The sequence below is a fragment of the Lethenteron reissneri genome, chromosome 49 (genome assembly GCF_015708825.2).
Source record: "Lethenteron reissneri isolate LAM-NWPU_2019-01 chromosome 49, ASM1570882v1, whole genome shotgun sequence".
NCBI lineage: Eukaryota > Metazoa > Chordata > Hyperoartia > Petromyzontiformes > Petromyzontidae > Lethenteron > Lethenteron reissneri.
In genome coordinates this window covers 10011025-10037261 of record NC_083827.1, presented here as the reverse complement: position 1 = coordinate 10037261, position 26237 = coordinate 10011025, and the positions used below count along the sequence as shown (strand labels likewise).

The following is a 26237-nucleotide window of genomic DNA, read 5'->3' as shown; positions in this document are numbered from 1 at the left end:
GGTTCTTGGCGCAGCTGCGTCGGCGCTCCGCCCACGTTGCTGGTGAGCGTGGGTGGTGGTGGTGGTGGTTGTTTTTCTGATTAGTTTTGTTGCTCATGGCTTTTTTTAGGTTATTTTTTATTTTTGCTATAAAATTAATTTGCACTTTTCATTTGAAAAGCACTCATTTGCGCGAACCCCTGCCGCTGTCGACTTTGGGGCGGCGGTTGCGGGCGCCTCTGTACCTCCTTCCCCGAGGGAAGCGGAGAAACAAGACAAAGAAATCGGCCCCTGATTAGTTTCCGAGCACAAACAAAAATCCCCGTTTTTGTTCGGCGCGCGCGCGGCGAATGCGAACAGCGGTAAAACTCCGCCGACGGCGTTTTGTAACTTTCGCCGGCGCTGCGAGCCGCCGTTAAGCCCCTGTTGGTTGACGAGATGCCGAGCTGTTGTTTGGTCCTCGCGAGGCTCCGCGCTTCTGCCGGTGCCGCCACGGAAGGGCGAGATTGATTGAGTGCGTATTTAACCCGAAGGCTGCTCTCAGCGTCTGCGCGCAGACGACTGCAGCTGCGATCGAGCGGCGGAGTGCGTTCAGCCGGCCCTGGCGCACGCGTGCGGGCAGCGGTGGTGTAGTGGTTAGCTCTACGCTGCGCTATGAAACCTGGCGACCCGGGTGCGAATCCTGCTCACGGTCAACACCGGTGACGATTATCTGAACCGGTCCTGGTCCTCCCCTAGGCCCACTCAGCCTCACATGAGTACCTGGTGCAATGTGTAAACATCGCCACTGGGGAGACAAAGGCGGCCGGGCGTGGTGTTGGCCACCCACCCCCTCGTGTGCTGTGCCGACCTTCATAGCTGCTCGCTAAGAGCACTTGCCCCAAAAGTTTAAGGCTACACGGGGGATGTTTGTCTTTGTCTTGTGCGTGCTGGCGCCAGTCTCCCGATGAAGGAGAGAGGACGCTCGGCGGCGCGACCCAGAGCACCGGCGCCCCTGGGGTTCGTGCTGCCGTCACGGCGGTCATTAGAAACGCCTGGTGATGGTCTGGCGGTGGCCTGGCGATGGCCTGGCGATGGCGAACCTCGGAGCCGGCGCCGCGGACGCGGTGGCTCGAACAGTCGCTCTTTGGGAGCGCGTGAGACGCGTGGACCCACGCGTGGAAAATGAACAATGTCTAATATTTGGTCTCGGGGAAAATTGCGATGGAGCTAATCCCCTTATCAAATGCAATCTAGCATGATTATTGAGCAGGCAGTCTGTGTGTGTGTGCGAGCGCGTTTGTACGTGTGCGCGTGAATGATTTTTGTATTGGGGCAAGGCGCTGTGTTGATTTTCGCATGAAGATTGCGCTCGATGCGGGAGTCGAGGTTGGTGGGTGTGGGCAGGATGCGCGAGCGCAAATCGGTGCCGGACAATGATCAACAGAGGATGAGCTTGGGGTGCAGTGGTGGTGTGTGTGTGATGTGCCTGGTGTGTGTGTGTGGTGTGTGTGTGTTGTGAGTCTGGTGTGTGTGTGTGTCTGGTGTGTGTGTGTGTTGTGTGTGTGTGTGTTGTGTGTGTGTGGTGTGTGTGTGATGTGTGTCTGGTGTGTGATGTGTGTCTGGTGTGTGTGTGTCTGGTGTGGTGTGTGTGTGATGGGTGTGCCTGGGGAGCTGTAGCGCAGTGGTTAGTGTGCTGCGCTACAACCTCGACGACCCGAGTTTGATTCCCACAGTGACGATTATCTGAACCGGTCCTGGGCCTCCCTTAGGTCGACTCGGCCTCAAATGAGTTCCTAGTGAGGTGTGTAAACATCCCCACTCGGGAAACGAAGGCGGCCGGGCGTGGTGCTGGCCACCCACCCCCTCGTGTGTGCCGTGCCGGCCTTAATAGGTCCTACTCGCTAACAGCACTTGCCCCTACAGTCTGTTCAGGCTATATGGGGGATATTTATCTTTGCCTGTGCATGTGTCGTGACGGTGTGTTTATATGTATGTGTGCTGAGGCTCTGTGTGTGTCCTGTAGTGATCTCTGTGTGTTTCGTGGTGATGTGTGTATGTGTGATGGTGCTGGTGTGAGTGTGTCATGTCAGTGTGCGGTGGTGGTGGTGGTGCTGCACATGTTGTAGGTGACGTGTGACGCCCGCTCTCCCGTTAGGGAGGCGGGTGAGTTGGCGCGGTAATTGGTCTGCCTCTCCCGAGACCCGGGGCCCGGTAATGGCACCACTCGGCGGTTTTGCAAAATGAACGCGGCACAGTGCCTGTGACCCGCGGCGTGGGCCGCCGTGCACTCCCGCCGCCGCCGGCGGCGTCCGTCAGCGTCGCTCGTCTTCATTTCCCTGATAGAGAGCCGATGAAGGAAATTCCCTCCCCCGCGGTTGAGGCCGAGGTTGAAGCGGGAGCGACCCGCAACACGCAGTTAGGGGAAAGGCCACTCTCGCGCGGGAGACACGGACTCATTAAATACGCCGCGTGGTCCGCCGACGGTTCCTCTTGCCGAGCGCGTCACAGGGTCACTTGCTCGCTCGCGGAACGTTCGGCGTTCGAGGCCCGGCGGCCGCCCCTCGTCCACATGGGCGCATCGAGAACCACCGAGCGTATCGACCATAAATATCTGCCGGTTGACGTTAAAACATCCCGTTCACGTCATTGACTGACAATTTTGCCACATGAAAAAAATGTGCCCCCCCGCAGAGTCAATTCACGGGGTAAACCACGCAGCGCCCCTTACTGGCAGACCAGACCCTCCGCTCTGTCGTTGCCTTGTGTACTGGCAAGGCAACGACAGAGCACTTTCGTGACAGGCTCGCGGGTTCCGAACGTGCTCGATCGCAACCGCAGTTGTTATTACGGACGCGCGGGCACGGGGAGGTTCCCGCGCTAGCTCCGAATCGTGTTGAGTAATTTTGCGATGAGGGGAGGCATTTGTTCCTCTCCCGGCGACGGGAGCCACCACCGCCCCGCTCGGCAGACGCCCTCCCCGCTGCTGCTGCTGCCGCTGCATTATCGGATTGTAAAGGGGTTCTTTCTCCCAGGGGTATTCAAAACGGGAATGCATTCAGCCAAAGCGCTCCGTTTGAGGCTTCCCCAGGGATGTGCAATTTTGTGATTTGGAGGCCTTTCAGCCCCGCGATGTCTCGGCCGGCTTCGGCCCCATATCCATTGGCACCACCCGCGTCCCTCCTCGCCCGCGTTTGGCCAGGAATCACCAGAGATGAAGCTGCAGTGGCTGCCTCGGGGGGGGGGGGGGGGGGGGGGGGCGGCAGCAGTGGTGAATAAACACGGCCGTTGACTGTCGAGGCAGGCGAGATCGAAGCGGCGGCCTTTGGATTGCACAAAAATCTCAGCGCTTTCACCAAAAACGCTGCTTTCAAAGGAAAAACATGTAATATAGGCGACAGTCATCTTTCCAAAACAGTATAGAGCACATTCTCCGACTCGTATCTACTCTATCTCCCTGACCTCTCTATTTATGTGCGACGAAGTATGACCATTGCTTGAAACGTCGCCTGTTGTGCATTTTTCTTTGTTTCACGAACGGTTTGAGTTTTTCCGCTTGCGAATCCCCCAATGCGCCGATTGCCCTTGTAATGGAAGACGGCCGCGTTTTGCCAGATTGGCCTCATTAATGCGTGACGGATGGAATTAACTCCGCGTGGAGGAAACCTTTACCAATTTGCGTGGATGCACGTGGCAAGCCAGGTGATGTACGTGTGGAAAACAGGCCCTGGCGTGTCGTGGCATTATTTTGTTTCCCGGCCTTGGTATAAACAGCTGCATTGGAATAAAGCAAAAAATAAATAAAGGGCACAGCTTAGAGCAGTGGTGCCACGTGGTTGGCATCAGCCCTGGCGCAAAAAACTCAAAATGAGGGCCCTCTTTACAACTTCTCCCCTTTTATCCTTAGCCTGGTGCCCGTGCCCCTCCAGCCCGTGGGCCCCTGTGCAGTTACACCGCCTGCACACTTGGAGCCTGTGAGAGTGACGTGCGTTTGGTGCGGAGGAGGCGGCCGTGGCCATCCCCCACACACCGACGTCTCCGCGACGCGCTACCGTCGCTCCCTCTCGTGGCTCCCCGTTACGGCCGAGCTTCCGATCTCCGAGAGGGAAGCGCGAGGAGCACAAGGGCCGGGCTCGGAGAGCGAGAGACGTGCCCGAGCTTTGGTGCGTGAGGCTATCATTCTTCCCAAGAGTCTTGTGCATCCTCGTGTCTCCGTTTGATTGTGCGTTCGTGCGTCTGCCGCAGGAACGCTGCTGCACTGGCTAAAGCTTCACAAGGAGAAGGTGTCGCACCCCGAGAGCCTGCAGAAGTGAGTGAACGTGTCGGGGCAGAGAGTTTCGTGTGTCCGTACCCTGCAGAGTATCGTCGTGTGCTGTGTGCTGATGACCAAGTCACCAAGGACCCAGGAATGCGCCTGGTCTTGGAAGCTATGCAGGGTTGAGCCTGGATAGCATTTGCTCGGATGGGTGCCCCCCGTGCATGCCAGCTTGTTAGGCTGCGGTGTGATATGGTGGGCAGTACAGTCTCTTATACCTCACTTGCTGCCCGCCTTCACCGACTGGCACCGACCGCCACGACCCACAATGCAGTGCGCACGGTACCCAGAGTTATTTGTGCCGTGCCTACCCACAATCCTGTGCGTCCGTGCCCAGGGTGCTGGAGAACGAGGAGAGCCGGCGGGAGTACATCGTTCTGCTGCCGTTCAACTCGAAAGATCCTCCGGAGTTGGTGCCGGCCAACGGGCGCCGCATCGACTACCTGCTCCACTGCCAGGAGCACACCACCCCGCTCAGCACGCTGGTGAGAGCCGGGCCCGTCACTGATTCTTTAATGGGGGGGGGGGGGGGGGGTTGAGAGAGAGAACGATTCTGCTTGGCGAGTTGGAGGAAGGAGGGCGGGGAGACCGTTCAGTGGAGGAAGAAGAAAGCTCAAATAGGACGGGAAGAGGGGGGGAGTTTGAGCTGAGGACCTGCCACTGGACAGAGGTTTAATGACACAGAGAGTTATTCGTGTGCAGAGGAAGGCGTGTGGTTGCCTGCATCCGGCTGACATCTTCAACCTTAGGCATAGGGGCAGCAAGGCTATGGGTGGGGGCGGGGGTGGTATGGGGGACACCGGCGACCGAGGCGCTCGCTGCTTCTGACCGCGCTGCTTCTGGTGCTCCATGCAGGAGGTGGAGGAATTCACCTTCATCACGCAGCTCGCCGGCCTCTCCGACCACATCCCCATCTCGATGAAGATCCGCATCTCCGCCCGCCAGGAGCCCTAGAGCATCCTGCGTCGGATCCTGCGTCGCCGTGCGGCATGCGAGGGCGACTCTCGGCGTGCGGCACAAACCGAGGAGGAATCCCGCGCCGCGGTGCAGCCCTTGAGCTGACCTAGGCCGAGGCCTGTGGCCTCAGTCTGACCGACCGACCTGCGTACGTTTCGCTATCGACAGCTGCACCTCCCCGTCGTCACGGGAAACGCTCTCGCAGATGAACTTTGGCTGGCCTATCCGAGTACGCCGCCGTGATCGATTTGTCGGCAGATCGCGTGTGATGGAAATAGCTAGGAACAAAAAAAGGTCTCACCTCTGTGCCCCACGTGTGCCACTGGACGGGAGGTGATGGGTGAGGCATCTTCGGCGGTGGGGTTCGCGCTGCTTGGTGGCTCGTGGGGGATTTTGAGGCGGGATCGGCGGCGGCCGCCATATTTAAAGGGGCTTGAGTAAACGATCAAATGAATCGGTTTTTATTTTACGTGCTAATATTGCCCTCGATAAAGTGGGCATTGGTGCATGTTACAGCAGAATGGGGAACGGTACAGGGGGAATGGAACAGCACGAATGTAAAAAAAGACCTGTCACGATAGAAGTGTCTCTCATAACCTCGAGTCGATGAATCGGCTTTAATCTACAGCTAAAAAATCAATCCCGGTGGCGGTAGCGCTCTCGGCTGTTGTAAACTGTGGGGGGAGTACTGCGGTTCTCGTATTACTCGGTCCCACTGGACGAAAAAAAAACGAATCGCGAAATCGTTCAGATGCTGCTCCAATCCAATTAGCGTCGCGCTCATCGCCGGGAGAGTTTTCGATGTGGCCAGTAAATGAAAATTCTGGGCGCCAAAGGAGGCTGCGGGCGACGTCGCATCGTTTTCTACCCCGAGCGGCATAGGGAGCGCCGTCCCCTCCTCGTGGAGCCGTTTCCTGGATGGTGGCGACGTTGGCTGCCCGCTTTCGCACGCGAGTGTCGCTTTCTTACGGACTGACACCCGAGTCGATGCGGTTTGATACGGACACGGAAATTTTAGCTTTTTGTTGTTTTTGGCTGCAACTAACCGCTGGCAGTCCATCGTCGTGGACGCTTTGCTCAGAAGATTGAACGCCTTTGTTTATTTCGTAGTCGTAGCTTAGGATGAGACGGACAAAGCCAATATATTTTGACGGCAATGAGGCGCGCACACACGTACGCGCACGCGTGCGGTCGCACATTTCTCAAACCTCAAGGTTGGCGTCGAGAGTGGGAACCGCGGCGCGCGACTCCAAGGCTCGCGGCCCCCGGCGACAGCTGTTCGAGCCGCGAGGACTTCCACCGGGTCAGCTCGTGTTTGGGGTCACTCCGAGGCAACGCGCCATAACCCGTGTCCGGGATTACGGCGGATTAAGCTCTCTCCCCCGAGTCTGGTTTTATGTTTTTTTTGGTGAGCCATCCAGTGCCGATGATGGTGCTGGCGGTGGGCGGTTTGGCGGAAAGGGACGAGGGGCCACCGTGGTTACGGCGTCTCTTAAAAGCCGCTCCTTTCTTGCAGAATTTGATATCGTCGTCGGATATTTTAGTTTATGCGTACACACTTATACGTATCTTCCCGCCAGCCCCAATAACCTTAATGCAATCTCGCGCGAGTGCAATTTACATTCCACTTTCGCGGGGGTGGGGGGCTGCTGCGGCAGCGTTTAGGTGCACGGATGGCGAGTGGCAGTACGCTCGGGGCGCCGCGGTGACGTTGAGAAGCGGTGGTCTTGCAAAATCGCCTAAAAGGGACGCGGTGTGAGTTCCTGCGCGTGCATGGGAGTTACTGAATGATGCCTGAGAGGGTGGATGCGATCGCATGGCTGTCGAGGCATCCCTGCTTCCCTATGCTTCTACAGGGCCATGTGTCGACATAGAAACAGGCCAGCAGCCGCGCGGTCAGCTTTAACAGTTTACAGTCGTAAGGAAGCCTCGTGAGCCGTGATGGTGGGCCAGTCTGTGCCCGCGATGTAGGAGGAGGGGTGACTGTGGCCCGCGGTAGCTCCCGTGTGGGTTGGTGCTGCTTGCGCTGCTGCTTGGTGTGAACCAGCCAGTAGAGCCACCTGGTGGCCCTGCATGGTGTGGAACCGCCTTGAATGCCGTTCTTGCACTTATATTAAGAAGTGGATTTTTGCCTGCCGCGATTTTAAGGAGTTAACATTTTTAAGTTTTATCTTTGAATGTGTTGTGATTTTTGTTTTGTTTTAAGTTGCCGTGAAATCCTCGGGAGAGTTGTTTTTTTGGCCTCGAGAATCCGAGGATCGTTATTTTATGGTGGCATGGACGGAGACCCCTCTTGTTGTTTAAATTAATTTTATTAAATTTGACGGACCGAGCTAACCGGCCGCTCTCGCTCATATCCCTTTCCCACCGGTACATCCGAGCTGTGCCGAGCCAACCCAGCACGGCTCAGAAAGCCCTGGGTTTGGTTTTTTTCCACTGCAGATGCAGAGCAGAGCCGTGCCGCTGACGTCGCACATGACGAGCGAGTCGAGAGATCCACACAAATGCCGTGGCGACGCCGTTTCCTCACAGTGTACCGACTGACATCACATACAACAAACGTGTTGTTAGCTCTGCCCATGGCCTTGCCGTGCCCCCCCCCCCCCCCCAAGTTAGATTCGGAGGTTTTTGCGATGCTGGCCTATCGCAGATTTGGTTCGTCTTGGCTCTGCAAATAGCCAGTGGAACACCACGTGTACCGGGAAGGCCCCGTGATGGCGTGGCTCGTGTGTGCTTGTGGTGAAGGTGTACAAGGTCGAGGATCTAGAGATCCAACGTCCAAACCAAAGCAGCGAAACGCCTCAACGCCCTCCGCATGTGGCCAAGCGTAACGAGCCGAAGCAAGTGATGCCGCGTGGGTCTGTTTCACCGGCAGGGGGGAGGGGTGGGGGTGGTTCATGTTGCATGCTGGCGAGTGGCGGCTGCTGGCCGTTGTGAACCTCTCGTTGCCAAAAAAATAAAACGCGTCCCGTTTTTGGAGGAGCTGCTGACCGAGGTGCCATTGTGGACTGGGCTGGGCCGTTTGCAGCGAGGCCCACGGGCGCTCGGGGCGGCTCTGGGCAGCTTTGAGCTCGCTTTGTGTTATGGGGACTTTTGGGCGGAACCGGTGACTGAACTCGCTATTACGGTCGAGGTGTAAGAAGCTACGAGCAAAAACTTTTGGGATGAAAGTGTAAAATAAAGGGCATGGTATTTGGGCAAAACATATATTCTTTTTGTTAAGTTTACATTCTGTAATGTTTTATGGTTTGCAAAAATAAATGGTTTCATCCTAAATGAGCATGTGGCTTAGTCGCGAATATGATAATGCCAACTGTTTACCCAGGACATCTCACCGAGCCTCAGGACTTATTATCAAAGGGCCCTGGAACATTGTGATATTTTGTAAATTCCATCAACTAGAGCTTGGCTTCATTTTGGAGGAAGATTTGTGAAGACACCTGTAAACGCGCATTAATTGGAAAATAACTCCTTCATATACAGAGGACTGAAAGCTCAGGATATTGTTTGAACTTGTCCATCACGTCACTCCCTTGCTGGTCTGTGGTTCCTCGTGCCTCCGAGTTATTCCATGTCTACTTTAGTGAGTGAATACTGTGGAGCGTATTATAAAGTTGAAATTATTATTGTGTTGTTTACAAAGGAGTTCAGTCACACCCCCAGTGATTCTCTGAGCAGGGAAGGACAAGAACCTTGAAAACATCGGAACTTTGTCCTCCTTCTGGGAAAACCATCTCGCCAAACACCGAACAAACGAAATCTATTACCCCGTAGACCAGTCCCAGTCGTTTTGAGACTCTCTTGCAAAACTCTTTGATCTAAATAAGCACCACCAAGGCGAGTGAACCGATGTAAGACCTCGCCATCGAGACATTTGCCATCTGTACATTTTTATTTTACAGCGATACCTATCTCCGTTTCTCACGTCACAGCGAATATGCTTCACCTTGCCGTGTTGGTTTCTAATTTTCACTCTGTGTTCGTATATAAGCGTCGGCACAATTGCCGATTGCAGGTGTTGGCAGGTGTTAATGAAATAAAACGAAAGTGATGTGAAGCAACCTGGGTCACAGGGTCGCATTGTAGCCATCCTCGTTCGCGTAGCGAGGCATGGCCCTTCACCATTGGCCTCGTGTGAGGAACGCACACCTGGGTTGACCGAGTTTCACATCTACAGGGCAATCCCAACGCCGATAGGTAAAAAGGTAAAGGTGCACTCCTGCAATTTCATTTTCGTGCCACCACTGGTGGCAAGGCCTCCTCTAGAGGGAGCAATAGAGTGCCCCTCCAGAGGGTATTTTAGCCGACTCTTCCATCCTGGCCAGGCGTTTTGTAAGAGTTGGGAGTTCTTTCGGTAAAGTCACGTAGAAGGGAAATAATAAAACAATAAAACTATAAAACAATATTGCTCTATTTTATTATTTCCCTTCTACGTGACTTTACCGAAAGAACCAAGAATATGAATCCCTGCAGTCACGAAAGCTTTAAATCTAAATTTGACCTACCGATTGTTTCACCGTGGTGTGTCCATTTCTACTATCGGATGGATCGAGATGGGGGGGATTTAAGAAACTTCCACCATTGTTATAGCTTCTATGCCGGGAGATGGGAGTCTAACCGGTGCACCCTGGATCGCAAGTCCAGTGTTGCAAACCATGATGCCACGGGCAGCAACCAAATCACAATGACTACAATGCAAAAACATTACGTTGAAGCCTATTTACATCCTAAAAAAATATTAACAAATATAAAGTGCACCTGGTAGAAATCATCATCATCAATCTCCTTGCATCACGATTCTCGTTGGTAACCAACCACATGTGTAATCATCTACAAAAACTTCGATTATAAATGTGTATTCTTGTAACTTTGGTCAATAAAAACCCTTAACTCTAACCCAAGTATATCACAGGTATATCAGCACTAATACCCATCCATCAGAATCCTAATCCATCAAATATACAGTTTTTTTTTTAAATGAACACTTTCACCATCAAGACCACGACAAGTCAAGTGAACATTTACAGCACTCGCAGATTTCATTTTCACTACATCTCATTTCCGCGCAAGCACAGCTGCAGGCAGAAAACCCACGGCTGCTTCTTCTGCCGTTGCCGCCGTTTGCATGTACTGTGCATGCAAAGCCCTTCTGCCAATCCACTGCTGGATGAGGGCTTCCCCGCACCGTACGGCTCATGGAAACCACTTGACCATACGCTGGTCAGCGCTGGCTGGCCAAGGCGGGGAGCAGAGATGCAGGCGCACAGAAGTGCAGTACAACGCCGGATTCTGCTGCACCGCCCTCTGCTGCCCACGACGTAGCCCCCGCAGCAGCCTGCAGTTCCCTGTCGGCGGTGCGCGATGGCCGCCCGTCCGAGCAACTATCCAGGCTCATGGGCACCCTCCAAACTCGGCCCGCCAGCCCCGTGGGCCCCCGATCCGCATCTCCCATCGCCGCGCCCCCCACCCTATCTCTTGAGCGAGTCGAGGAAGCCCTGCAGGGAGCTCTGGAAGGCGCTGATCATGAAGGCGCCCACCTCCGCGCCCGTCTCGCGGACGTCCGAGTCGAAGCTGCCGTAGAGCGGCGCCGACGTGGCGATGTCGCCGCGCTTGGCCTCGACCAGGATGGCCTCCAGCTCCCCCTGCACCTCGCGCAGCTTCTGCCGGTCGTGCGCCTCGAGGGCTTCGTCCGACGGCGGGAACTCGGTGCCCGCCGGGAAGCAGTCGGTGGGCACCGGGTACTCGATGACGCGGAGCGTCGGGTAGCCGGCGAGCCACGCGAACAGCCGCCTGAGGCCCAGGCGCGACATGGGGTTGCCCATGAGGGCGAGGCGCTGCAGGCGCTGGCAGGGGCCGAGCGCGACGAGAACGAGAGCGACGTGCCGGTCGCGCACGTCGCACTCCTCGAGGCGCAGCGAGCGCAGCGTGAGCGCCGCGCGGTGCAGCAGCTTGAAGAAGGTGGCCGGGTAGAGGGTCGGGAGGCTGTGGCCGCTCAGGTCGAGGTCCTCGAGAGCCACGGCGTGCTCGCTGTTGGCCAGATACGCCAGGTCGACGTGGTTGAGCTCGCACCCCGACAGGTCGAGCACGCGCAGCGGGGCCTGCAGGGCGCTGCGCTGGTGCCACGCGGCCGAGACAACGAGACGCGAAAGTGAGACACGGCGACAAGATACGATGTACGTACGTTGAACTTCTTTCGCACCGTACGGTCAACCGCGCTAATTGGAGGTTGCAATGACGGGGCGTGACGCGACGCAACATTGCACAGATAAATAACACGCGTACAATGTGACTGAAAAATTACACTGCAGATGACTCAGTTGGGATGACACACAGCAGTAATTGTCGCCCCATATTATGAGAAAAAAAAAACTTGGAAGGACCCTTCGGGAAAAAAAAAAGTCTTGAGACTCTGTGAGGTTTTCACGGATACATGTGATGCAAGAATGCTCGACGCATTTCAATGAAAGAAGTGCGACCTTAAAACGTTGAACTCCCTTCCCGCCACATCACCCGGAATGGGCTATTGCACTTCGAATAACCCTGAAGTTCGCAAATGATGATGAAGCTCGTCAATTTAAAATAGAAACAGCCCAATGATCGTTTGCGTTAGTTGAGCTGCTCTTTAACAGCGTGGTGGTGTCGGTGCAGTGATTTGTGATTGAGATGCAATGTCACATTTGTTTTGTATCTTGATCGTGGGCTATGTTGTGAATAAAAATCACTGTGTCTGCAAGAGAGCTGTTTCCACTGCCAAAACAGAAAGCGTTATGTAAACAAAGTTAGACGAAGTCTAAAAGCCCATAAATGGGCGTCGCTGATTGGCCGAGGGCATGCTCAGCCAACTTACGAGCGCTCGGATTGGCCGAAATTGGCACCCGTGTGCATAACGTAAACATACCGTGAACATTTTAACGTTCGTCAAAACCATGGGGGTTCTACGGGAGGCGAAACGTTAACCGAAAAAACCGTAAACTGATGTCACTGTTAAATTTCGATTTAAAGCTTTCGTGACTGCAGGGATTCATCTTCTTGGTTCTTTCGGTAAAGTCACGTAGAATGGAAATAATAAAGTAATAAAAATACAACGTAATAAAATAATTCTCACGACGTTTCGGCCACAACGCAAGCAACCGTCCTCAGGTGAAGAACAGGTCTGTCGAGAAGACAGAGTCTGAATAACTGCTTTTTGTGTTTGTAGTCCTTCACCCGCACCTCCGATTAGCACGGTCGGCTACGTACGGTGCGAAAGAAGTTCAACACACGTACATGCGTACAACCCCGAATCCCGAGCTCACGCGGGGCGAGCGCCTACCTGAGCAGCTGGCGCAGGTGTCCCGTGAGAATGGAGAAGGGCAGGTTGAGCTCCTGCAGGAGGGGCAGGCCGGCGAGGCCGAGCGCCAGCGCGTCAAGGTGAGGGTCGTCCGCCTCGTGGAGGTTCACGTCGACGACGCGCGTCGGGAAGGTGATGGCGCGCAGGGCCGGCATCGGGAAGTCCATGAGCAGGTCCTCGAGCTGGCCCGGGCTCATCCGCACATTGTGGACCAAGTCCAGACGGCACAGCACGGGCAGGTCGACCGCGCCAAGCAGCTCGAAAATCTTGTCGCACGGCAGGCTGTCGGCTCGGAGCTCCACGCACCGGAGCGCCAGCGGCCCCGTGCCGCGCGCTCGCAGGGCGTCCATCACGACGCCGTAGTTGCGCTGCGTCACGAACGCGCTGGCCAGCACCTCGACGTGTCGAGCCAGGGCGCCCGCTTCCCGCTCCTCCCGTTGAGCCTCCACGCACGCCCGCGCCAGGGCCTCCGTGCGAGCCCAGCGGCCCATGCCGGCGCCGCACTCGCACTCCTGCGTCTCCGCGTCGCGCAGCCCCGTGAGGTCGACGAGGCGCAACGGCCTCCCGTAGCGCACCGGAGTCTCCGCGGGGCCGCTGCGGTCGTCCCGCACGTAGTCGCAGAGGCCGTCCAGCAGCGCCTGCAGGCACAGGCGGCACGTGCGCTGGCGCAGGTCCTGCTCCCAGTCGGGCGTGCGGCCCAGCAGATGGCCCACGCTCAGTATTGGCAGCGGCCAGTGGCGCACGATGAGGCGCAACGCTTCCGGTTGCTCCTCCAGGAAGGACAGCTTGAAGAGGAGAGGGTAGAGGTCGTGCGACACCTGCGGCAGCACGAGACGCGCGTCCGTTTCGTGTCGCAGCAGCACCCGAGCGCTCGCGAACCGCAGCGACTTCATCGTGGCCGCACCCTGGGCCGTCATACTGGAAACTGTGTTGCCCTCGCAGGAGCAAGCCGGTCTTAACGCACTCGCGCGATGGTCAGGTGACCGTCTGCACAGATGCGGCTAAAGTTAGCGGCAAGTATTTATAGCGGGGCGCGTGATGGAGAGCGCTGCCGCTGTCTGCAGCTGTCGAGTGTTTACACAGCAACTTCACATTGGCCACGGCACGGGACGAGGGGCCAGTGGGAGTGCGGGGTGTCTGTGGACAGACGATCCGGTGTTGGCGTGCTCCAAGGTTAGCGTACCAGTGGACGATGAATATCTGCGCAACTGCGGGGAATGCAGCTGGCAACAGTGGATCGGTAGCTTGCTTCCGAGCGCACAAAAGGGAGCGGGGGTCAATAACATCGTTGAATATTTTATTGTGATGATAAGTAACGGCAAACATGTATCCAAGTTTTTTTGTTTTACATCAAACATGACACACTACACAAATTTTTTTAGTTGGCTTCGTACAAATTTATGTTTTAGCCCATCGATCAAAACACAGTAACCATTAAAAAATGCAAATGTATCCATTACAAACAATATTGAGCACCATAATCCCACAGGACCCAATTCTTACATGTAAAAGCATAAAAGCGAAGACGATGAGGCCTTAATGAGGTTTAGGGAACAGCCTGACATTGTAAAAAAACTAAACTATTTTTATTTTACCAGGTAAGGCCCACTGAGCTATGTAGCTCTTTTTCAGAAGCGACCTTGGCACAAACGATAGCTAGACGAAGTGGCTTATCGTGTGGAAAATTATAGCAGCAAAATACTCAATGCATGTTGAGTCTAAATGTGGAGGAGAAAAATCCATTCGACCACGGGGAGGCATGCAAACTCCAAATATACCGGCGTCATGGTCGGGATCGAATCCACGACCTCCTGTATACCAGGCGAGGTAGTTGACATCTTGCCACCTGGGGCGCCGTCACTACTGGACAGCACTTCACAACTGCTCCACGGGGGTCACCTTGGGACCAACACAGTCACTGTGCCAACAAAGGGGTCATGGGGAAACACAAACCCATTGACAGGAAATATCAGAGTATCTGCAAGGACGAACTTTACACTTTACACTCGTCTTCGTGTTTGTGGCCTCAAACAGGAGGCAACACTGCAACACTGATTTCCTGCAAAAGGTGAATCCGGGGAGCAGTTTGCAGGAGAATTAAAATCCAAAAGTGTTGCCGCTCACAAACCGCAAGGGCCGAGTGCGTTTTACAATGTGGTGGTCACATGCCAAAGCATGGAAGCCACGATGGGAGTCGTGCCTTCTCTGCTGTTTGTGAGCAGCACGCCTTCGCGTTATGTTAAACATACATGCGCAGAAAAATAGGCAGGCAGGTCTTTTGACGATGGGGGTCATAGCACCATGGAGGATGGATCCCGGTCCTTTCAAAGCTGGGCCCCTTCCACAAGCCTCAAACCTTGATGAGAGAACACCTCCACCGGGTAACGTGGCCCCGATAGCACCAGTGGGCGCCACGTAGATACACAAAGCGAGGCACCTGGGAGACCACCGCCTCCTCCGCCACCTCTAAACGCAGTAGGGCACCAAACTCCCCAGTGCCCGGACTGCGATTGCCCTGCCCATAACATACGAGACGCGTTTTCCCATTACAATTCCGCCGTACACTGGTCTTCTTATTCTGTACATTTAGCAATATCTGTTTGCAGGGAAGGCTCTTTGGATGCAGGCTTCATGTGCCCTACCCTCACCACCTGACTTAACCCACACTCTACCCACAACCCCTCACTTCCGTCTCTGCACTGTATGATCGGATGCAGCATAGGCTCGTGCCACCATTAGCTAAGAAAGTAGAATTCCAGCGAAGGTAGAACAAGTGCCAGTGTATAAATCCCTTTCCTCTTGTCGTGGGGTTAATTAACACTATCCCACCTCTACCAAGGACCAGGCTCTCATATTGGGGCTTGGTGGGGGAGCCATTATCCCTCCCTCTACCCTGGACTTTTGTGCTCCGCTAAAAAGACAGTGCGGCATTGTAAGTCAGGTGCCGGAGGTAGACACATGAGGCCCGCCTCCAAAGAGCCTTCTCTGCATATGTCTTGTAGCTCTGCGGGATATTGCTAAATGTAAATAATAACACCGGTCAACGGTGGAATTTACTGAAAAAAAAAGTTTTACAAAGGTACAAAACCTCATTTTAGTTCTCATGAGCACCACAGATGGAGTGTAATCGAACTGCATCGAGGCAAACAATAGTTTCTGTATTCCAAAGACACGAGTGGCTCGGCCATGGCTTGGCTGAGTCTCAACTCGTGGGAATCCTGAGCACAGCTAAGACCATGCTCAGAGTTACCTCAAGTTAAGCGTGGCTTTGAGCCGGCCCACTCGATCCAGAACCAAACCACGTGGCATCGTGCGACACCTGTGTTAGGACAAAGACTATTAAATAAATTGCATGATCTAAAAATTCCATAACACGATCCAAAATTGCCCCTAAAAATCCAATATATTTTATCGAAACCTCATCATCCTGAGTGCATATGCATGTGGGCAGGCAGCAAGGGAAAGTCTGATGAGACGTTGGATGGGTGACGTGCGGATAATGAATGGGAGCCCTCGCGCAGAGCTCACGGCACCGTGTCACCGGACTCCGCGGGGCCTGGCAAGAGCCTCTCCCGCAACTCCTGCAGCTCGGCCGGGGTGCGGTGCAGCCTCTTGAGCCCCCGCGGTAGATTCCGGCATGACGTGAGGTTCACAGACGACAGCCGAGGACAGTGCCGGAGCACGGCACTGGCAGAGAAACAGGGATGGGGACAGTGTTTACCGGCGGTATAGATGTGGCAAGAACAGCAGTGTGGGTCTGGTGTGGCAATATTCAACAATATTTTCTGGTGAGACGTGTAGAAAACTGGTGTGCCACACCACGTCATAATGTGTGTGCATGTCATCACTAATCTGTACCTCTTGTCTACAGCTCTCTCATCTCCGTCCCCTGTTTATATCCCTTTCATTTTACATTGGATCTCATAGACTCGACTAGCCATATGGCTCAGCGGGTCTCTCCAAGAGGCTTTGCTGGCCACATTTGGCCTACGGGGCCACCAGTTGAAGGACCCTGTCGAATAGCAATGGCTCGATTTGGCTAATGTACGGACAGTGAGATGGTAACGGCTTGGTGAGATCTTCATCCAGCAGTAGATCGGTCGGGAGGCCATCCCCGCCCCCCTTGCCGAGGGGCTCAGGGTTGTGTTGCGAACAGCGCAGCGCAGGCCCCTACCTGACCCCGGCGACGGTGGCCACGGTGCCCGCGAGGTTGAGTGTCTCGAGGCGACTGGCCGCGCGCGGCACCGCCAGACTGAACAGGCCCTCCTCCAGCTCGGCCTCTCGGCAGGGCTGGGAGTTGACGTCGAGCGCCGAGAGGCTGTGGGCCCAGCGAGCGAGCACAAGCTGCACGTCGCGTTTGAGCCGCGCCTCGCATGCCGTGCCGAGGTACAGGCCCAGGTACAGCTCCTCGAGGTCTGCGGGCCCGCACGATCGACAGTGCGGGGTTCAGTGGCACAGCCTGGTTGGTGTGGCACCGGTGTTGGTGCAGGGAATGAAATCGGGCAATTTCCCCCTCACCTGTTCATGGCCCCGGCACCTGAGTCCCCGAACAGCTGTACCACGCCTCCCGAGTTCTTGATCGAACAATGCTGTTTGTTATTATTATTATACACTTGATGGTTACACTACTTAGTGATGGTTTTGCTGGTGATAACAAAGGTGGTGGGTTATGGTGGAGTGGCCTGCTTCTTGTATGCGCGCCATTCTTTATCTGGCTGTAGCAGACCGCTTTGAGAAACCTGGAGCTGTCCATCCGAATCACGTGTCCTGCTCAACAGAGTTGTGACTATATAGGATCACTGTCAGTTCCCATCATATGTCGTCTCCGAAAACACCTCCATCTCACTGCCTGTGAACTCTGCCTTGGCGCTCGATTTTACAAGAACATGTGTTACGCGTCCTCTAATATCAGCGCCCCCGCTCCCACAAGGCACATGGTCACCGCGTTTGTTATCGTCACCGTAGCAGGGCAGCTGCAGCAGGCACTTGGGCGTGATGGAGGGGCAGCCGCGCAGGTCCAGCAGCCGCAGCCGGGGCGAGCGGTGCAGCAGCTGCCACAGGGTGGTGTCCGCCATGGAGGAGCGGTCCATAGTGGCCAGGCTGAGCTCCTGGAGCTCAGGGAAGCCGCCCGTGTCCTGGTCCGGTTGCACGCGGCCCGATGGCGTTATGCACATGTTCATCAGCCGCAGAACCTACGCCGGGGAGAGGGCAGAGGCACAGTGTGAACAGAAGAGAGTGCCGGACGAGATTTAATCACTGGAATTGGCAAAGAAGCAGGAAACCAGCTATTGGGTGAAATTTGGTGGAACTACCAAACGTTTATACAGAATATTTACTCATAGACCCCTGCACTAACAGACATTGACCAGCGTGGTGAAGAACAACAAGATCAAAGCGTGATCTATCCTTTATTTAACCTGGAGTGGCTAAATACAGGTCCATTGAGGCGCATGAAACAGTGACCTGTGAAGGCCCGGTGCGGCATGTGGTAACGACATGGGACGTGGTTGCGGGGGCGGCACCTGCAGGTGCGGGCAGCCATTCTGGAGTCGCGTGAAGGGGAAGCTGAGCGTGGGCAGCTTGTGGGCCGACATCTCGGGGCTCATGGGCATCCGCGTGTCCACCTCCAGCACACGCAGTGCCGGGCAGTTGCTCTGCCAATCGCAAACCACACCTCACCTCACTCACTGCTCCACAACTCACAAAGACACTCGGTAACACAACAGCATTATTATGACTAGGGGTGACATGATCTCATCAGATATGGGAGGTTGAGCAGAGTGCTCGGATGCATGTCCACCATGCAAAAAATAGGTGTCGTAGGCCGCTTTGTGGGTTATTTTATCAGTACAGCAAAATGTTGTTGTACTGTACTTCTAAGGTCTCACATCTTTGTTCCCCACCTTCACCAACCCACACTGACCAGCATGGTGTAGTACAGTCAAATGATCCCCACAAACCGCATGATGAGCGGTGGCCCTCATCCAGCAGTAGATTGGGGGCGTGCTGGTTGAGCACGTACAGTTGGGCCATGTTTTGCAGACCTCAGTCACATGCTTCAGTAGTCATCCCAAAACAAGTATATCCCGTGAGGTGCAAGTATTAAAATCGAAGAAACCGGAGCTCATACCAGGTCTGTGTACTAATTACAGCTCATATTCTAAGCCGTACTTGTTTACTCCAATGTGTGTGCGTGAGGAATGGGGCACTGCTTTTCACCACTCATTTCAGGCCACCTCCCCCCCCCTCCCATTTCTCACGGCTCCTTGGCCCTGTGGCCACGCAGCCCTCTTGGTGACGTACGGAAATGGCTGTGAAGATGCCGTTCAGGTTGTTCGATGCTGTGAGCCACAGCCTCTGTAGGCGATCGCCAGCAGCCTCCAGAAACGCGACGGCAGAAGATATCTCCACCTGCACGACGGGGCACGAGACAACAGGACATGAAATGCTGGCACCGTCTGTGACACCTGCAGGACATAGGTGTTCACCCACTACAAACAACATCCTTACCACTCCTGCCACTCAGTGTTTCACTGGGCGGTTCCAAAAATAATGTTCAGAGTTCACTGGTCCTGCGGTGTGCAGCGCGGCCATGTGTTTAAATATTTAATCGATGACGCAAGTGTCACATCCTCCAGGGTCCACCAAAAAACGTGAGCCAAGACTTTGGAATAGACTTAAAACAGAGTTGTTCCAAAGAGTTTACTGTGTGATCAATGCGTATTTGTGATGGACCGTACTCAAAAGAGTGTGTGATAACACATGTTGACACTATGACATTCGTGTGTATTAAAGTTGAAGCAACTGTAGCCCATGGCAGGTCAGTTTAAGGACAAAACACGGCTCAAACTGGCCTTGTTTTCATTGTCATGTTTCTCTTTTAAAAGCTGTAAAATCCTGTACACTTCAATCTCACACGCAAGAGAGCAGTCTGTACAACGGTCATTTATTTAAAAGTCACGCAGACTTAAAAGTCACGCGCTGTGAAAGAAAAACGATTGCACGTGCGCCGAGACTCCACACCTGTTACCGAGATTTCATCTGGTGGCAGCAACAGCAAGGGCAGATGAGAGGGTGGTGTGGGGGTGTGCACGCTGCCTGCCCACGGGGAGGAGTTGTTTACGGAAAGGAGAGAGGCAGAGAGTCGTGCGTGGGACAGGGCAAAGCGGACGGCTCCTTACGCTGGTGTCCTTGAGGTCCAGGCTGTGTAGTCCGGCACAGGATTGGCCGAGCAGCAGCAGCGTCTCGTTGCCCGGCTTGGCGCAGCGATTGAGGCGCACGCACGACAGCTGCTGGCACTCCGAGCTCACAACCTGTGCGTTAAAACCAGGGGCAAGGTTAGAGGCGGAGCGATTTGTGTTGTATTTATTAAATGTTTTTGTTTTGCAATCGAATTCCACTTGTGCCATCGTCTTTCATGTCGCTAGGTGAACTCTACATTTGGCGCTCTTGCAGAACACGGTGTGCGTCATCACCCTTGCTAGAGAACAGCCACTGGAAACCGACATCGCTGACCTACTTTAGAGGTCTTCATTTGTTTTTTACCCACGTCAGTTGTCTGTCATATCACACACCATGCCATGGAGGCATGGCAATCACAATCAATTATGATTTTCCATGAGAGTTGACGTGTACCGAATTAAGTGGGGAGAAAAATCCCCCAACAATTTTGAGTTCACGGTTATTTCGTGCAGCCGATTGGTGACCCAGATCACCAACTCTCTATACTTGAGAATATTATTGAATACTGCTACATAGGCTTTCACAGTACATGATGCCGAACAACATGCCAAAACCGGCACACACATCAAAGAGATAAAATTATTTAATCATGGATGGTTGCCCAGCCTTCAACCGAGGATCTCAATGATGTCAAAACAGTATTTCAACACTTTGAGCCCTGAGCCACGTGCCATCTCTGTGACTGTGGTTCAAGGATTGACCCTTTGCCATGTATAGTTATCCATTAATATTCACGGGGTATATGTTCATGGAGAATGCCGCAAAGATTAAATCCGGGAATATGAATACTCAAAGCTCATAATGAAAATAGGGTTTGGGGTTATAAACATATATTGTTTAAATTTAAACATATACACTGTACGTATATATTAACACATTATATCGTATTGTGTTATTCAACTTAACTTTAATAATGATGAACATAAACATATGTAAAAGTGCAAATACCAAGGAATAAATATTCTATGCTATTATTTAAACGTACGTTTAATTATGTCACTTCCTTTTCGCTTAAGGGCAATGGCTCACGCTAACAAAAAATTGAGAGCAATCGCGTGTAAACAGTGCGGCAGAAATGTTTGTTCTACCATTGACCAGTAGATTGACAAAAGATTGTAGGTTATATTTATTTCCATTAAGTGATGCCCTTTACCCGCACGGCGTAGTCCACCATCTCCTGGTCATTCCAGCCACTCAGCTGAAACTCCTGCATCAGAGACAGCCTGTGGAGACACAAAGCCATTCCACCATCAGTACCAACCACCGAAGACAACTATTGGGTGTACGCGATTGACATTTTTCCATTGTCACACCTGAACCAGGTCATCGCAATGCTCTCCACTAGTGCTTTTCACTCGTTATTTGCTTTGCCAAGCAGTGACCAAACATTGATATGCTGGCCTCATAAGTTATCAAAATCTACCTCGGGGCCAAGATGGAAGAGGATTGGGGCTAATTATGTGTCCATTGCGTGTGACGTCAGTTATTAACACTGTGAGGACATAGCATAGCTGCTTCAACTATGGGGAAAAAAAACAACCCGGTGCCTTCCTACGCCACGCCGTCCTAGCTCGACACAGCCCCGGCGCGGCTCAGACGAGCCAATGGAAAAAGGAGTAGAATGGGACATTACCTGTTTGAGACGAGCCAGGAGAGGGTGCTTTTAATCTGGCTCTTGGAGGAGGAGCGACCCATCAGCTGCGGCTCCACACAGCAGCGCGAGATCTGCACCCGGCGCCATAGTACAGGGCTCTCCGCGGCGCCGCGCCACAGCCAGCAAACGCGCGCCGCCCTGCAGCCGGTCATTACTGTCCATCGTCATCATCGTCGTGGTCATCCGCAGCTGCGCTCATTCGTGATTTCTCCATTCAAAATTAACTTTGACTAAATCAACAAAAATGTGCACAATTTCATTAGATCTGGGGGTAAATCCGATAACCTTGGTGGAAATATATTATTAAACTAACTCAAAGACAAATTAAGACCATGGAACGTCTTACGTGGGTCTCATGTATCATGGCATTGGAATAGATACAAGCAGTGGCATAACTTGTTTGGCACACGCCCTCGTGTAAAGAATTAAATGGAGCCTGCTGTCCACCCCGCCCCTCTCGTTCCTCATAGTCCGGCGGCTTGGCCCCTCCGGCCTTTGGGCACCAGTGCAGCTGCACCGCCTGCACACAGGATAGCTACGCCATTGCACACAAGCGCGCACAAGCGCGCACAAGAGTGTGGCGAGACCGCCGATTTCTCTGGCGTGTCCCGAGTGCGCTCGCACGACGCGCCTCTAACCTGCAGAGGAACGGGACGGGACCGTCCCCGTCCACGACGCACTGGAAAATCATGATGAGCACCGCCTCGGGTAGAAGCGTCCCCCAGCCCACGTCTTCCTCCTCCACGAGCACCATCCCGGCCAACAGGCATGGGGGCACAAGAGGAGACACGAGGTTAAAGAGCAGGGATGAGAAACCTGCAGCCCCTGGGCCAGATAAGGGTCCACGACTTAATTTCACAACCACACTTTGAAGTGGAAAGCAAATGATATTTATCCTCAACTGCTCTCGAGTCACGCGACTACATGGGAACTGTGACCCGACATCAGCATGTTAGTGAGAGCAGGACAGCAGGTGCAAGCATCTCATTTGTGCATGAGTGCGTTAAAGGTGACCCGCTGATTATTCTTCCTATTATTGGACAACACTGAGGTGCCTTAATGTGCAACCTGCCAAAGGTATTCTGAAAGTCCTACTCAGGTGACAGTAAGGAAAAGCTTTTCCACCCGATGCATAGCGATGTTAAGGCTGCCTTTTCCCCAGACATTTTAAGACCATGCAGGTTAGTGACCTCAGAGTTGTGCAAATAAAACGTGACCATAATGTGTATTATCATCATTTACTATTTATACCACACAGGCCCGGCTCCAGCCCCTCTTGGATGGGGAGGGGGTGCAGTAGAGCTGCTGTGTGGGGGGCCATCGTAACAGTGATCTATACTGTTAAAGGGCATAGGGTCAATAGGTCAAGCAGGGCCAACCCCAGCACTCCCCAAGCACCAGGCCTGATACCACACTGCCCATGCAATACATCTTGAAGTGTGTGTTAAACACAACTGGGTAAGTTATTATTTAAGTCATTTTTAGACGCTTACGAGTAGACGGTGTTCCCATGACTCATCCGTGCACTTGTGACTGAGACCAGTCTCAATGCCTCAATGGAATTTTGCCTGCTCACAAACATATCACTTACCCCCATAGGTTCTCTTGTGGAACCCGAGGCTCCGGCCTTGCCGCCCTCCAACACAAATTTGCTCGAATTATCGCTCGTCTCTGCTCTTTTGGAGGCCGTGCTCTTGACGTGCTTTCTCTTGGCAAGCGTCTTCAACTTCTTCCCTTTGCCGCCGCTGTTCTTGCTCTTCGCACCCTTCTTGGCACCGGCGCTCACCCTCCTCCTGCCGCTTAGCACCGATCCGCTCCAGCTCGTCTCGATCACGAGCATGTCGTTGTCCGTGCGTTGCACCACGGTCAATTCAGCCTGAGAGGTGCGACTAGTTCGGGGCTTCTTGGAGACACCGCTGGCAATCACCGCCGATGCCTTTCGCTTGGCGGACGGCACGGTGCCGCCCTCTCTTGAGGCCATCCGAGCGGCTGCAGTGCGAGGGAGGATGGGGGAGAGTTTCTTGGTGGACGGCACCGCTCCTTATTTCTGGGCCTCCTATGATTACAACATGCGTTAAAGACGGCAGGTTTCAGCACAAACACAGGAACAGATTTCAACAACATCAGATAAAACAGACCTTTGATTAAATGACCCATGATGCACCGGATCTCGCCAGATCTCAGAAGCCAAGCATGTTTGGGCCTGCATCATGCTTACATAACTGATGTAATTGACTGCTGCTAGGCTATGCTGTGGGCATGCAGAGGGCAGTCCAGCAAAACCAGTTGTTTCACTGCACTGTTGCCTTGCAACGTTTTTTTCCCGTCTTGACCGACTAGCATTGACCAATGTTAAGTAGGACTGATCACCCCTTCTGTCATTTGCCTAGAATCTTACGCAGATCCAAATACTGGAGTGGGACGATGTGGACGTCCAGTCATAAACACCTCATTCGAGACCCAAACATCGCACCTCCTGGCTTTGGCATTCCTTGAACATACTGGTGGTGTAACTAAGAACCACATCAGAACATCAACAGGCCTGATGCTCACAGCTCCTTCATTCACGGTAAATTAACGAAAAACCACAGTGGGATTGTGGCCATACAACCCAAACTATGGCCCATATAGTAAGCAACGGTAGTCTGCGCTCCTTTAATGGAGGAATCGCAAAACTACACAAACTCTCTCTGCTGAAGCCCTCTCGTAGCTGGGAGGCCTCGATATTGAGCTCTTGAACATATTAATGCCATACGCAAGACAACAAACTGGAGGAAGAATGAATATATGATTGGAGGAATAATTTTAAGATAGGTTAAAGGAATGGATGAAGGAAGGAATTACCCGTGGGAAATGATGGATGATAAAATGAATTGTTAATATGAATGAACCGATTCAGCAACGGTATTTGATATGATAGAATGACGTAACATAATTACACATCACGGAATTAACTGAGGTTGCGAATCATGCACGGGCATATCAACCCATCGAACCACGAGTGAATGGCGGATCGGGGAATTAATTCGATTTTTAAAAATCATAACCCAAATACCGCACACAATCAACGGCTGCTGCTACCGCATTGATGAAGCGACTTACGGGCAATGGACGAGAGCCACGGCCACATCGAGGCAGGGCAGCGACTCATCGATTAACAACAACGACAATGACACAAGCGGCGCCGCGCATCCGCGGTTACCCAAGGGGTGGTGGACGCGACACCTCCGATGTGGCGTTTGAGGGCCTTCGTGGTGCCCAGGTGGTGGTGGTGGCAGGCACCGCCGAGGGGTTTGAGGGCCTTCGTGGTGCCCAGGTGGTGGTGGTGGCAGGCACCGTCGTCGTTGTCAGACGCGGGCAGCCGGGCGGCTACGGCCATCGACAGCGAAGGACGCGAGGGTGGTTCGCCGCGTCTTGATGCCGAGGCAAATGCGCGTCTCCCTGTTAAAAACAAACATTTTGTTTAAATTAGATTGTGTTTGTTGTACACGAGAAGGCGGCGGCGCTTGCCTTAGTAAGAGAGCCGCAGTTGGACCGGCGTGGGAGACGCGACTTGGCAGCGCCCGGGCGATGTTCTCACTTCGACTTCATGGACATTGCATGGAGTCCTCCTCCTCCTTCTCCACCTCCGGTCCTTCTACCCCATGGCCTCTCGCTCAAACACTCGACAATGTACATCGCGACCGTGCAGGGGCCGGCGCGGCAAACTCGTGAAGCCATTCGGCTGTAGTCGTCGTTAAGTGGGGGCGCGAACTGAGGAGCTTTAGAGAAGAAGCCACCTGCAGCCGCCGCCGCCGTCTTCGCCTCGGCGTGAGAGGACAACCGCCTACGTCGTCGACCTCTGAAGCGGCGATGTTTTCACTGACAAGCGGCTCTCAACGGTGATGGGGGGACAAGTCGATTGTCAGGGATCGGCACGTTCAGCAAACTCATTCATTCGAGTTAGAGCGAGCTTACGAGGCCGAGGGAGCGATTGCAGCCGGGCCACTTTTCTCCATTGTCAACACGGGGCGCCTTCCCTGAGCAAGATGGCGGAGGGGGTTCAGTATCCACACAAACACGGGGCGCCTTCCCTGAGCAAGATGGCGAGGGGGTTCAGTATCCACACAAACACGGGGCGCCTTCCCTGAGCAAGATGGCGGAGGGGGTTCAGTGTCCACACAAACACACGGGGCGCCTTCCCTGAGCAAGATGGCGAAGGGGGTTCAGTATCCACACAAACACGGGGCGCTTTCCCTGAGCAAGATGGCGGAGGGGGTTCAGTGTCCACACAAACACACGGGGCGCCTTCCCTGAGCAAGATGGCGGAGGGGGTTCAGTGTCCACACAAACACGGGGCGCCTTCCCTGAGCAAGATGGCGGAGGGGGTTCAGTGTCCACACAAACACACGGGGCGCCTTCCCTGAGCAAGATGGCGAAGGGGGTTCAGTGTCCACAAAAACACACGGGGCGCCTTCCCTGAGCAAGATGGCGAAGGGGGTTCAGTATCCACACAAACACGGGCGCCTTCCCTGAGCAAGATGGCGGAGGGGGTTCAGTGTCCACACAAACACACGGGGCGCCTTCCCTGAGCAAGATGGCGAAGGGGGTTCAGTATCCACACAAACACGGGGCGCCTTCCCTGAGCAAGATGGCGGAGGGGGTTCAGTGTCCACACAAACACACGGGGCGCCTTCCCTGAGCAAGATGGCGGAGGGGGTTCAGTATCCACACAAACACGGGGCGCCTTCCCTGAGCAAGATGGCGGTGGGGGGGTTCAGTATCCACACAAACACGGGGCG

The 26237-nt window shown here is 53.9% G+C and overlaps 3 protein-coding genes across 6 annotated transcripts in view; 1 reads left to right on the top strand and 2 right to left on the bottom strand.

The window, feature by feature from the left end:
- The window catches only part of LOC133354847 (sphingomyelin phosphodiesterase 5-like), a 36937-nt gene extending 27975 nt beyond the window's left edge, over positions 1-8962 (top strand). The window contains exons 6-8 of the mRNA XM_061572000.1: positions 4204-4267; positions 4611-4758; positions 5129-8962. Coding sequence (XP_061427984.1) covers positions 4204-4267; positions 4611-4758; positions 5129-5227 — 311 coding nt within the window. The 3' untranslated portion in view covers positions 5228-8962. The remainder of the gene's footprint in view (positions 1-4203; positions 4268-4610; positions 4759-5128) is intronic.
- A 744-nt stretch (positions 8963-9706) lies between these two features.
- On the bottom strand, positions 9707-13705 carry LRRC14B (leucine rich repeat containing 14B). Its single transcript, XM_061572005.1, has 2 exons — positions 12543-13705; positions 9707-11338 (listed from the first exon to the last, which is right to left on the bottom strand). Exons 1-2 carry the CDS (start codon positions 13475-13477, stop codon positions 10699-10701), a joined length of 1575 nt encoding a protein of 524 aa, XP_061427989.1. The 5' UTR covers positions 13478-13705; the 3' UTR covers positions 9707-10698.
- Positions 13706-13843: 138 nt separating this feature from the next.
- FBXL6 (F-box and leucine rich repeat protein 6) lies at positions 13844-25480 on the bottom strand. Of its 4 annotated transcripts, XM_061572004.1 has the most exons (13): positions 25236-25470; positions 24739-24897; positions 24659-24681; positions 23048-23512; positions 22095-22195; positions 21436-21594; positions 20956-21025; positions 19742-19873; positions 18864-18971; positions 18083-18214; positions 17521-17752; positions 16735-16975; positions 13844-16247 (listed from the first exon to the last, which is right to left on the bottom strand). In XM_061572004.1, the coding sequence occupies exons 4-13, from the start codon at positions 23435-23437 to the stop codon at positions 16085-16087; spliced, it is 1728 nt and encodes a 575-aa protein (XP_061427988.1). In that variant the 5' UTR covers positions 23438-23512; positions 24659-24681; positions 24739-24897; positions 25236-25470; the 3' UTR covers positions 13844-16084. The 4 variants fall into 4 exon arrangements, with proteins under 4 accessions (XP_061427988.1, XP_061427987.1, XP_061427986.1 ...); XM_061572003.1 differs by having other exon boundaries at positions 24659-24897; positions 25414-25480; XM_061572002.1 differs by having other exon boundaries at positions 24659-24897; positions 25037-25470.
- Between the last annotated feature and the right edge of the window lie 757 nt (positions 25481-26237).

What these genes read in the sequence shown, in the direction of transcription:
- LRRC14B (XM_061572005.1), bottom strand. Translation starts at nt 13,477, where the DNA reads ATGACGGCCCAGGGTGCGGCCACGATGAAGTCGCTGCGGTTCGCGAGC. An exon ending in CACCTGCGCCAGCTGCTCAG is followed by an intron (nt 11,339 to 12,542) that starts GTAGGCGCTCGC and finishes GCACCAGCGCAG; the next exon opens with CGCCCTGCAGGCCCCGCTGC.
- FBXL6 (XM_061572003.1), bottom strand. Translation starts at nt 23,437, where the DNA reads ATGGCCTCAAGAGAGGGCGGCACCGTGCCGTCCGCCAAGCGAAAGGCA. An exon ending in TGGACCTCAAGGACACCAGC is followed by an intron (nt 18,972 to 19,741) that starts GTAAGGAGCCGT and finishes CCCGTCGTGCAG; the next exon opens with GTGGAGATATCTTCTGCCGT. An exon ending in GCATCTTCACAGCCATTTCC is followed by an intron (nt 18,215 to 18,863) that starts GTACGTCACCAA and finishes TGCGATTGGCAG; the next exon opens with AGCAACTGCCCGGCACTGCG.